The sequence below is a fragment of the Mesoplodon bidens genome (assembly GCF_964165515.1).
Source record: "Mesoplodon bidens genome assembly, chromosome: 13".
NCBI classification, from domain to species: domain Eukaryota; kingdom Metazoa; phylum Chordata; class Mammalia; order Artiodactyla; family Ziphiidae; genus Mesoplodon; species Mesoplodon bidens.
This window is the reverse complement of record NC_138169.1, coordinates 41080735-41093952: the sequence shown is the minus strand read 5'-3', so window position 1 is coordinate 41093952 and position 13218 is coordinate 41080735. Positions and strand designations below refer to the sequence as shown.

The window sequence follows — 13218 nt, the reverse complement described above, 5'->3', positions numbered from 1 at the left end:
TTACTGATTCTTTCCTCAGCTGTGCTCTGATGTCTACTGATGAGACCATTGAAGGCATTCTTTACCTCATTTCTAGCATTTTTCTTTGACTCTTTCTTATAGTTTCCACTTCTCAGCTGAAGTTCTTCATCTCATCATATATGTTGTCTACCTTGTCCACTAGACCTTTTAACATAATAAAGTTCTCTATCTGATCATTCCAACATCTTGATAATTTCTTTGTCATACTGTTAACCACTTTGTCTCTTGACAGTGGATTGCTCTTCTTGCTTTTTGTGTGTCTGGTAATTTTTTATGGAATGTTAAACATTGTGTATAAGACGGTAGAGACAGGTAAATAGTACAGGTATCCTTACTGTGCTTTGCTATATTGAACTTCAGATAATGCATTTTTTACAAATTTAAGTTTTGTGGCAACCCATTGAGCAAGTCTATTTTTCCAACAGCATTTGCTCACTTTGTGTCTCTCTCACAGTTTGGTAATTCTTGTAATATTTCAAAATTTTTCATTATTATATTTGTTATGGTGATCTGTGATCAGTGGTGTTTGTTACTATTACAAAAAATTACAACTTGCTGAAGCCTCGTGATGGTTAGCATATTTTAGCAATTAAGTATTTTTTAATTAAGGTATGTACATTATTTTTTAGACATAATGCTATTGCACACTTAATAAACTACAATATAGTGTAAACATACCTTTTATATGCACTGGGGAACCAAAAAATTAATGTGATTCGCTTTACTGCAATACTTGATTTATTGCAGTGGTCTGAACTGAACCTGCAATATCTCTGAGGTGTGCCTGTAACTGGAATTTTGTACCTTTTGACCACCTTCATCCAATTCCTCCACCCCTAACCTCCAGCCTTTGGTAACCACAAATCTGACCTCTTTTACTATGAGCTTGGGTTTTTTATTTTTTTATATTCCATATATAAGTGAGATCATATGGTATTTGTCTTTCTCTGTCTTGTTTCATTTAGTATAGTGCCCTTGGGATCCATCCATGTTTTTGAAAATGGGAGGATTTCCTTCTTTTTATGGCTGAATAGTATTCCATTGTGTGTGTGTGTGTGTGTGTGTATATACATATATACACACACACACAAACACGCCATATTTTCTTTATCCATTCATTGGTCAGGGGACACTTAGGTTGTTTCCATGTTTTGGTTATTATAAATAATGCTGCAATGAACATGGGGGTGCAGATATCTTTTCAGGTCAGTGTTTCTTTTCTTTCTTTCTTTCTTTTTGGTTGTACACTCAGAAGTGGAATTGCTGGATCTATGGTAGTACAATTTTTATTTTTTTGAGGAACCTCTTTACTGTTTTCCATAATAGCTGTACCAGTCTACAGTGCCACCAACATCAAGTGTCGCCTTTTCTCCACATCTTCACCAGCATTTGTTGTCTGTTGTCTTTATGGTGATAGCTGTTTTAACATGTGTGAGGTGAGATCTCATTGTGGTTTTGATTTGCATTTCCCTAATGATTAGTGATGTTGAGTGCCATTTTAGGTACCTGGGCCATTTGAATATCTTCTCTGGAAGAATGTCTATTCAGATCCTTTGCCCATTTTAAAATTGGATTATTTGTCTTTCTGCTATTGAGTTGTATTCTTTATATATTTTGGATGTTAGCTACTTATCAGATATATGATTTACAAATATTTTGTTGCATTTTCTATGTTGCCTTTCCTTTTTTATGATGGTTTTCTTTGCTGTGCAGAAGCTTTTAATATGATGTAGTCCCAGTTGATTTTTGCTTTTGTAGCCTTTGCTTTACATGTCATATCCAAAACATTGTTGCCAAGACCCATGTTAAGGAGCTTTTCTATGTTTTCTTCTAGGAGTTTTATGGTTTCAGGTCTTACATTTATATCTTTAATTCATTTTGAGTTAACCCTAACCCTAACTTTTGTGAGCAGTGTAGGATAAGGGTCTAGTTTCATTCTTTTATGAGTGAATACCCAATTTCCCCAGCATCACTTATTGAAGAGATTGTCTTTTTTTCATTAAGTATTCGTGACCCCTTTGTCAAAGATCAGTTGATCATATATGCATGGGTTTATTTCTGGGCTCTTGATTCTGTTCCTTTTGTTTCTGTGTCCGTTTTTATGTGAGTACCATACTGTTTTGATTACCATAGCTGGAAATCAAGTATGATGCCTCCTGTTTTGTTCTTTCTCAGGATTGCTTTGGCTATTTGGGGTCTTTAGTGGTTCCAAATAAATTTTTGGACTATTTGTTCTACTTCTGTAAAAAAAAAAAAAAAAAAAAAGCCATTAGAATCTTGATAGGGATTGCATTAAATCTATAGGTGGTTTTGAGTAGCATGGACATTTTAACAATATTAATTCTTCCAATTCATGAACACAGGATATATTTTCATTTATTTGTGTCCTCTTCAGTTTCTTTCATAATTGTCTTGTGGTTTTCAGTGTAGAGATGTTTCACTTCCTTGGTTAAATTTATTCCTAAGTATTTTATTGTTTTTGATGGTATTGTAAATGGGATTGTTTTCTTTCTTTTGCAGATAATTTATAGTTAGTGTATAGATACGCTGCTGATTTTTGTGTGTTAATTTTGTATGCTGCAACTTTACTGAATTCACTGAGTAGATCCTACAGCTTTTGATGTACTTTTTAGGGTTTTCTATATATAAAATCATGTCATGTGCAAATAGAGACAATTTTACTTCATTCTTTGAGATTCTGATGACTTTTGTTTCTTTTTCTTGCCTGATTGCTTTGGCTAGGACTTCCACTACTGTGTTGAATAGGAGTGATAAGAGTAGGTACCCTTGTGATGAGGGAAAGTTTTCAGCCTTCTACTGTTGAATATAATGTTAGCCATTGGCTTGTCATATGGCCTTTATTATGTTGAGGTACATTCCTTCTCTACCTGATTTGTTGAGATTTTTTTATCCTGAATGAGTGTTGAATCTTGTCAAATGCTTTTTCTGCATATGTTGAGATGATTATATGATTTTTTTTTTTCATTCTATTAATGTTTGGCAGGTCCCATCTTATTTCCACACCTATTCGAGGTGAGCCCATGCTTGCTTGGAAGCAATTTCCTTAGATTTCAGACTAGTTGGTTGCCCTGCCATCTTAATTCTCTGGGTTCAAGAAAAGTATAGTTCTGTAGATTACCTGTTTTTTCCCCTTGTTACTAGAGTGGGAGTGACTTTCAGCTTTCTAAATGCTAGGTGGAACCTGGAAGTCCCAATTAATTTTTTAAAATTTATTTATTGATTGATTTAGTTTTGGCTGCGTTGGGTCTTCGTTGCTGCACGTGGGCTTTCTCTAGTTGTGGCAAGCAGGGGCTACTCTTCGTTATGGTGCGTAGGCTTCTCACTGTGGTGACTTCTCTTGTTGCGGAGCACAGGCTGTAGGCGTGTAGGCTTCAGTGGTTGTGGCATGTGGGCTTCAGTAGTTGCGGCTTGCGGGCTCTAGAGCACAGGCTCAGTAGTTGTGGCGAATGGGCTTAGTTGCTCCGCGGCATGTGGGATCTTCCTGGCCCAGGGCTCGAACCTGTGTCCCCTGCATTGGTAGGCGGATTCTTAACCACTGCGCCACTAGGGAAGCCCAGTCCCAATTAACTTATGAAACAGGCTTTTCTTGTGGTAATTTCGGAGACATTGCTAGTTCTTAAGTGTTAGTTAAGTTGAACATATGTCTCTGCCTTACATATTTCAGCTACTATTTAGCAGTATCTTAGGAATCTTTAAGACTTTTCTTAGTGAGGTGTTTCTTGAAAAAAAATTCTGTGTATGTGCCTGTGCATGTATGTTTCTTTTTTTAAATTAATTTTTATTGAAGTATAGTTTCTTTACAATGTTGTGTTAGCTATACATATACATATATCCCCTCTTTTTTGAATTTCCTTCCCATTTAGGTCACCACAGAGTATTGAGTAGAGTTCCCTGTGCTATATGGTATGTTCTCATTAGTTATCTATTTTATACCTAGTATCAATAGTGTATATATGTCAGTCCCAATCTCCCAATTCATCCCATCCTCTCCCTAATCGCCTTCGGTATCCATACGTTTCCTTTCCCCCTTGGTATCCATATGTTTGTTCTTTATGTCTGTGTCTCTATTTCTGCTTTGCAAATAAGATCATCTGTACCATTTTTCTAGCTTCCACATATATGCTTTAATACACAATATTTGTTTTTCTCTTTCTGACTTACTTCACTTTGTATGACAGTCTCAAGGTCCACTCACGTGCGTGTGTATTTCATTTTAGATGTCAAGTGATATTCTGAGACTTATAATGAAAAACTGATGACCTTTGCTCCATGCCTGCCCACTCTGAGTCACACTTTCCTAGAGGCAACCGAGTTGTTATTTTCAGCTGTTACTTCAGTTTTTTTAACTTTCATGTTTCTAAATAATATACTTATGTCACTGATTCTTGTTTTTTGGGGTTTTTTTAATTTTAGATTTTCTGTTGGTTTACTTCTGGAAGATAAGCATTTGATTATTTGTTTCTCCCTGCCTTAATCCCCACTAAAACTACTTCACTTTTCTCATTCTCTTAATCTACAGCTAGATTTTGGTTAAATAAATACTGAGTGTACATTATTATGACTATGCTAGCTTGAGCTACTTAGGGTCCTGTGTTTTTCTTTTCTTTGAATATAGTCTTTGAATATAGTCATATACATCATGAATGACCATTTCTTGGAGATAGCTCTCCCGATTCCCCATGTCCTGTTGCTCTTGAAGAGACCTTGTGGGCAAGGAGACCTCTGAGCAAGATGCTTGTCCTTATTCTGATTTTTTATAAAATATTATTAAAATGTGTCTACACTTCCTTTTTCAACTTCCTTAGCACCTGATGATTTTGATCCTTTGTAGTCTAGGTCCTGACTGTACCTGTTAACTGAATGTTTTCCTAAAGTTCCTCAGTGGTTTACTATTTTTAAGGTTTCTGGTTTCATATTTTCCATAGCTGCACTCCAACAAAGCTGATCTCTCTGGGAAGAGGCACTACACAGTCTGTTTCTACTGCTGCATCTTTGGCTGCTTTTCTGATTCCTATCTGTGCTTGTTCATTTTCCTTACCTTTCATTGTAGGTGTTCCTCTGTTTGTTTTTTTTAAAAACCATTCTTCTCTTTTCTCTTGAAACTGTCCCCCTAAGAAACCTATCCACTCTTAAGGCTCCATTATTTCTCCTGGGGGATTATTTGGAAATCTGTATTTTGACCTCATACTTCTTTCCAGGTGTCCAGGTCTTCTGTTTAGCTGCATGTTTTGGCTCCTTACTTGCCACTCAGATATCTGGAATTTCATGTTTCTAAAATGGGACTCCTCTTCCTTCACACAAGCTCCTTATGCAGTGTTTGTATTGGTCATTGAAGTACTTGTCACTTTAAATCCTCCTTTTTACTGTCTGTGCTTGAGAACATATTCATTGCTTTTTACCTAGACTGCTCTGTCTCCCAATGGCTTTTTTTCCCCTAATCTCTCAATTCCACCATGTCCAGGGATGTCCCAGTCAGTATCCTGATCTCAGCTCTGATTTTTGTCAGCACTTTCTCAGATCCCTTCAGTATTCATTACCTAAGTGTTTTCCCTGACGGGTGGAGGACCTTGTACAATGTAAGGGCTTAAGTACGTTAAGTGAATAGTTAATAAGAATGTGGAGAGGGCTCCCCTGGTGGCGCAGTGGTTGAGAGTCCGCCTGCCGATGCAGGGGACACGGGTTCATGCCCCAGTCTGGGAGGATCCCACATGCTGCGGAGCGGCTGGGCCCGTGAGCCATGGCTGCTGAGCCTGTGCATCCGGAGCCTGTGCTCCGCAACGGGAGAGGCCACAACAGTGAGAAGCCCACATACCGCAAAAAAAAAAAAAAAAAAAAAAATGTGGAGAGTTGGCAGAAAGTTCAGAGGAGAACCACATAGTCAGTTGATGCAAGGAGAACTTGAGGGAAAAGTGGTTGGAGCTGGAATTTTGTGTAAAAGCACCAGGGACTTCTCAGGGCTAGATTAGGAATTTTAGATCCTGAGGGATGAAGAGGAAGATGACAACTAATCCTTTGGTATGTGTACAAACTGTTAAAGGGGGCAGGATGGTCTTTTTTTTTTTTACATATAATTTTTTATTTATTTTTGGCTGCGTTGGGTCTTCGTTGCTGCACGCGGGCTTTCTCTAGCTGTGTTGAGCAGGGACTACTCTTCGTTGCAGTGCGTGGTCTTCTCGTTGAGGTGGCTTCTCTTCTTGTGGATCACAGACCCTAGAGCACGCAGGCTTCAGTAGTTGTGGCTTGTGGGCTCTAGAGCTCAGGCTCAGTAGCTGTGGCACACGGGCTTAGTTCCCCCGCAGCATGTGGGACCTTCCCAGACCAGGGTTTGAACCCGTGTCTCCTGCATTGGCAGGCGGATTCTTAACCACTGCGCCACCAGGGAAGTTCTGGCAGGATGGTCTTTAATTTTGGCATAGAGAAGCACAGTTCGGCTTAAAAACGTTTTTTCTAAACATAAGAATAATACTGCAACAGACCTTTGAAGAAAGTTAAAACCTCTTCTACCCACTGAGGTATTAAAAATCAGCGGTGACCTCTCTCTTTGGGTGTTTCATTCATGTTCCTCGAGTTAGACATCCAGCCACTGGTCTCTTCAGGTGCCTTTTATTTTCTAATTCTGATTTAATGAATAAAAACTTCTTCTGATGATTTCTCCTGCCTGAGCGCTTGTATTTAAGTGCGTAACATACAAGTTGCTGGACCCCATCCCCAGCATTTCTGACTCAGTGGGTCTGAGATGGGGCTTGAGAACTTGCATTTCTGCCAATTTCATGGGTGATGCTGATACTACATAGAATACAGGTCTGGGGACCACACTCTGAGAACTATTGCCCTTAATCTTCTTCACAGGGTGGACAGGTGTTCTTTGTAACTTGCAGTCTGATAGTCATTCCTCTGGAACCTTTAAGAGGTGTCCCTTCCCTTCAGGACAGTCTGAACCCCTGAGAATGCATATAGCAACTCTGAAAGCCTGCCCTATTTCCCCCGTAGCCTGTTGCCACATATTCGAGGCATATTCTCTTTTCTTAAAGGTACCTCTCTACCTCTGTGCATACCATTCCCTCTGCCCATTTTCTGTAGTCCAGCTCTTTGAGGATTTATGTCAGTCAAGTTCCACATTAGTTCTTATACCTTCCTGAAACTCAAATCAGGACAATTAATTACTAGAACACTGTACAGTTGCAAAGATGGTATAAAACAACTAGATGAGGTAGGTTGAGAAATAACATTCCTTAAGTCGAATGTGCCATGTGGTGCCAAACTTGAATATCTCTACTGTCTTTGTATAGGCACTTTATTGAGATCTAGTTTACATACTATACGAGTCACCCATGTACAATTCAGTGGTTCAGGTATGTTGACTTGTGCAACCATCAACATAACTTTAGAACATTTGGGTCATCCCAGAAAGAAATCTTGTACTCATGAGCTGTCATTCCCTATTACCCCTTCCCCCGAGGCCCTGGCAACCGCTAATTTACTGTCTGTATAGGTTTACCTATTCTAGACATTTCATATAAATGGAAGCATATAATACATGGTTTTCTGTGACAGGCTTCTTTTACTTAACATAATGTTTTCAAGGCTCATCCATGATTATAATATATATCAGTACTTCATTCTTTTTTATTGCCACATAATATTCCATTGTATGGACATACCACATTTTATTTATCCAGCTATCAGTTGATGGACATTTAGGTTGTTTCCACTTCTGGGATATTATGAATAATGCTGGTTTGAACACTCACGTGCAAGATTTTTGTCGTGGACATATGTTTTCATTTCTCTTTGGTATGTACCTAGGAGTGGAATTGCTGCACCACTTGGCATTGCTCTGTTTAGTATTTTGCAGAGCTGCCAAACTGATTACCAAAGCACCTGCACCGTTTTACATTCCCACTAGCACTGCATGAAGGTTTCAGTTTCTCCACATCCTCATCACACTTGTTATTGTCAGTCTTCTTCATTTTAGGCATCCTAGGGGTTGTGAAATGGTATCTCATTTGGTTTTAATTTGCATTTCCATAATGACTAGTGATGTTGAACATCTGTTCATAGGCTTATTGGCCATTTTTCTTTGGAAAAATGTCTGTTGAATCCTTTGCCCATTTATTTAAATTTTTTTTTATTTGAAAGACAAATCTGTAGCGTAGTTTCAGGTTCACAGCAAGATTGAGGGGAAGATACAGATTTCCCATGTATGCCCTGCCTCCACACATGCATGGTCTCTCCCATTGTCAGCATGCTCCACCAGAGTGGTTTTTTTTTTTTTTTTTTTTTAAAGCAAGTGATGAACCTACATTGACACATCATAAGCACCCAAAGTCCATAGTTTACTTTAGCATTCACTCTTGTTGTGGTATGTTCTTTGGGTTTGGACAAAATGTTTAATGATATGTGTCTATCATTATATCGTATAGAGTATTTTCACTGCCCTAAAAATCCTTTGTGCTCCATCTGTTCATCCTTCCTCCCACCCAAATCCCTGGCAACTACTGATCTTTCTACTTTCTCCATAGTTTTGCCTTTTCCAGAATGTCACATAGTTCCACATGTATGTCACATACATACAGTATGTAGACTTTTCAGATTCTTTGCCCATTTTTAAAATCGGATAGTTTGGTGGTGGTAGTGTTGTTTTTGAGTTTTGGGAGTTATTTACATATTCTGGATGTAAATCCTAGATCAGATACCCGATTTGCAAATATTTTTTCCCACTCTGGATTGCCTTTTCACTCTCCTGATAGTGCTTTGTTGTACAGAGTTTTTAATTTTGATGTAGTCCAGTTTCTTTCTTTTTTTTTAACCTATGCTTTTGGTGTCATATTCCAAGAAATGACTGCTAAATCTAATGTCATGAAGCTTTTCTCTTATGTTTTCTTCTAAGATTTTTATTGTTTTAGGTTTTCTATTAGGTCTTTCATCCTAACAGAGTTAATTTTGGTATGTGGTGTTACAGGTCCAACTTTATTTGTTTGCATGTGAATATCCAGTTTTCCCAGCACCATTTGTTGAAGAGACTGTCCTTTCCCCTTCAAATGATCTTGGCACCCTTGTTGAAAATCATTTGAACAAATATGTGAGAGTTTATTTCTGGGCTCTCTTTTCTATTCCATTGGTCTATATGTCTATCTTTATGTCATTATTGCACTGTTTTGATTACTTTGATTAGCTTTGAGGTAAGTTTTGAAATCTGGAAGTGTGAGATCTCCAACTTTGTTCTTTTTCATTACTGTTTTATCTATTTGAGATCTCTAGAGATTCCATGTGAATTTTATGATAGGATTTTCTGTTTCTGGAAAAAACATCATTGGGATTTGCTAGGGATTGCATTGAATCTGTAGATGGCTTTGGGTAGTGTTCGCATCTCAACAATATTAAGTCTTCCCATTCATGATCACTAGATGTCTTCCCACTTATTTATATCTTCTTTAATTTCTTTGAGCTATATTTCATAGTTTTAGTGTACAAGTCTTTCACCTCCATGGTTAAGTTTATTCTTAAGCCTTTTATTCTTTTTGATGCCATTGTAAATGGAATTGTTTTTCTTAATTTTCTTTTCTGATTGCTCATTTTTATCTTTGACCATTTTTCAACTGGGTTGTCTTTTTATTGTTGAATTGTAAAGTTTGTTCTTTATATATTCTGGATACAATTTCCTTATCAGATATACTTTCTATCATTCTGTGGGTTGTTCTACTTTCTTTACTAATATGAACTCTTTACATAAACTATGAAAACACTTCTTCCAAAATGTTACCTTTAAAATGATAGGAAATGCTAAGATATTTTATAAGAATTTACTTTATTAAAATATTAGACTTCTTAGCAGTTTTTCTATTTGTAAAATGTGGTAGTACATTTTATAGAATAATATTCAGTGAAAAGTATGTTTATAGACACTATAACGTCCTGGAAAATGATGTATTGGCAAAAGGAGTATAACTGAAGCAATTATGTCATAAATAAAATTATGTTAAAAAAATCTCAAACTTATGCAAGGGAAAAATGATCAGAAAGAAACCCTCCAAAATGTTTGTAGTGGTCATGGAGTGACTAGGACAATGAGTATTTTGTTTTCTTCCTGTCTGTGTTTAGATATGTATTTAAACACTTTTTACTACAAAAATTCCTAAAAGAGCTGTTAGCCACTTAGAGTAAATATGAATGATGTAGCTTATGCTCCATTGTTGAATATTGACTTCAGGAGATCATTTGCTTCATTATAAAGCATCCCTTTGGTAGTGTTGTATCCTGTCAGTCTATATCACTTCAGAAAATAATGTCTTACTTATTATAAACATCATAATTAATTTTTAAAAAATCTAAGTCTGTAGAGGAAATTATTTTTTTCAACATTTCTTGGAGGAATAATGTTAAATGAATGTATTATCTGCTTTAATTATCTAATTTAAATTACTAATTTAAATAATGGCTTTGTTAACTCATATTTAGTTTTGACTGCATGAATCAACTTGGTAAAATAACCAAATAATTTACTTTAAAAATCAGTTATAGAAGTTGTCTGTTTAATTGTGGATTGGCAACTGTTTAGGCAGTCATCAGTCATTATTACAGTTAGTTGAACTGTAGTAGTCAATTTAAGTGAATACAAGGGAACCACAATAATGCAGACAGAACTGAAGTGATATAAAGATTCCTACCTAGTCATTCTTTCTACTGTAGAAGAATCTCAGTAGTAATTAGTAATTTGAAAAAGGGCTATAATATAATAAAGTCTATAATTTCTCTGCTTTTTTAGGAGTTGGTAATGCTTCTATTAGAATATAATGCTCATACTACTGTTGTTAATGGGAATGGACAGACAGCAAAGGAGGTCACTCATGACAAAGAAATCAGAAACATGCTTGAAGGTAAATATTATGGATCTTAATCTAAACAGCATTTATTTTCGTTACAGACACAGTCCAGAATAGAAGTAGAAATGGCTTCTGAGATGCCAAAATAGATGACACCAATCCTGTGGTCTAAAGATAATGTAATTTTCAAGTCACTGATTAGACATAAAACTATATGAGAGTTTCCACAGAGCTTTTAAATTCTTTATATAAGATTATGGCAAGTTTTAAAAATAAAATCTCCAACAAAATTAAAAGTAGAAATTAGAGACATGAGGTGAGTATGGCTGAAAGGCTGTAGAAGCATGATAATGAAGGAATACAGAAGCGCAGGACAGGGAAACTATAAGAGGTGTAGCTACTGGGAGTCATTTGATATTGGGGAAGATTGCTCTGGCCGGCTCCATTACCCTGAGGGCTTCATTGTAGTACAGCAGCCAACAGTGAATTCTTCATGGATCAGCTTCATTGTTAGATGAACTTCAAAGATTGAATTACCTTTAAGAAGACATATTAGGGATTTCTCTAAAAATAGTTTAAAAGAAAAATACTTTGATGCTGACATTGGGAAGCGTTCATTTGTTAGGATTATCCCCCAAATATCCAGGGCTTTGGCTGTAATTATTTTTTGGTAGTATTTCTATAGTAGAGAAGAGAAGATTACATTTTTAAAAATTAATTAATTTATTTGGCTGCATTGGGTCTTCGTTGCAACACACGAGCTTCTCTCTAGTTGTGGCACGTGGGCTCTAGAGCGCGTGGGCTTAGTTGCCCCGCGGCATGTGGGATCTAAGTTCCCTGACCAGGGATTGAACCTGTGTCCCCTGCATTGGAAGGCAGATTCTTAACCACTGGACCATCAGGGAAGTCCCTGAGAAGAGAATATTTCTTAATTACTACTTTATGAATAAAGGTATTGAATTAGAGTTGCAGTTTCACACACATCCTTTGTTTCTTTCCTTTGCAGTTCAGAGAAGGGCAAGATAATTTTGTACTTCAGGGGTGTTGATTTATTTGTCATTAGTATTTTTATCTATGTATGAAGCATGGTCTTGCTTTTTATTACTTTCCAGTTGGCCTTGAAACCTAAAATCTCCCTTGTTTCTTTAGTTACAAGATAATGTCTGCTTGTCAGACCCCTTTAGATCAACGTCTCTACTTGCTCTTGCATTTAAAATGAACCCTCTCATTTTCAATAAACAAGTCAACACATAACATCTTCTATAAGGCTCAGTATTATATGACTTTGAGGAGATTGATCATATTATATGTGATCCCTGCCCTTTAATAAATTATGATCTAATTGGGAGGATTAGGTACTGTCTTTGATCCTGTTCTATTATTTTACTTGTAATAAGATGAGAACCCAGAACTGACGTTCTCCCGACAGACTGGGATGTTGGGTTCACCTGACAAGTTGACATTTAATGGGGCTGGCTGTAAAGACGTGCTCTAAGTACCCACCCTCACAGCTGCCAAAACCCAACTGTGCTGAGGACAAGGGCTTAGTTGACTTGGTGGGCACTTACGATTTATCAGCTACAGTATGGTCCTAGCTGGGGTAATAGAAGTAGAAATTGAGAGATTTTGCTCTGATGAGATCACCTTAGCCAGGTGTGATATCATTTGTGGATAGTGCATTAAATGGATCAGACTGCAGGGAGCACATCCACAACCCACCAAGACCACAGGTAGACCAGAAACCCAATCGTAGGATAATGCACGTAGAGACAGGAAATGTTTCACCCCAGAAAGACAGATATCAGTAGACACAACAGAATCATGTTTGAGTATCTCAAGAACTGTTATATTGGAAAAGGGGTATTCTTATTTGAGGCTGGCCAGGACCAGTTGATGATCCACTTGATGGCATGCCGGGGAGTTTATCTTTGGGTCCAGTGTATTATAATAATGGCTTGGGTTGCCTTGAAAGGTGTAGTGAGTTTCCCATGATTAGAAGTGTTTGGGAGAGGGTAGATTACTACTTGTCAGGCACTAGAGAGGACTAGTGTACCTTCTTCTACATATCGTTTGACTTTTTTTTATTTTGAGAAATATCCAACCTATATGGGAAAGTTTCAAGAATAGTACAACAAACACTTGTATATCTGCACTTAGTCACCAGTCATTAACATTTTGCCACATCTGGTTTACCTTTTTATATATTATTTAATGTTATTTATTTACTTTTACTTTTTTTTTTTTTGCTGCGCTATTAGGGAATAATTTGCAGACATAATGATACTTTAGCCCTAAGTACTTCAGTATGTATCTCCTAAGAACAAGGATATTTCCTTATATAATCACAATATAA

At 37.0% G+C, this 13218-nt stretch overlaps 1 protein-coding gene across 3 annotated transcripts in view; it reads left to right on the top strand.

Moving 5' to 3' along the window:
* The window catches only part of OSBPL1A (oxysterol binding protein like 1A), a 221135-nt gene that overhangs the window by 28891 nt on the left and 179026 nt on the right, over nucleotides 1–13218 (top strand). For all 3 annotated transcript variants that reach the window (XM_081252524.1, XM_081252523.1, XM_081252525.1), the window contains one exon: nucleotides 10808–10919. In XM_081252524.1, coding sequence (XP_081108650.1) covers nucleotides 10808–10919 — 112 coding nt within the window. The remainder of the gene's footprint in view (nucleotides 1–10807; nucleotides 10920–13218) is intronic.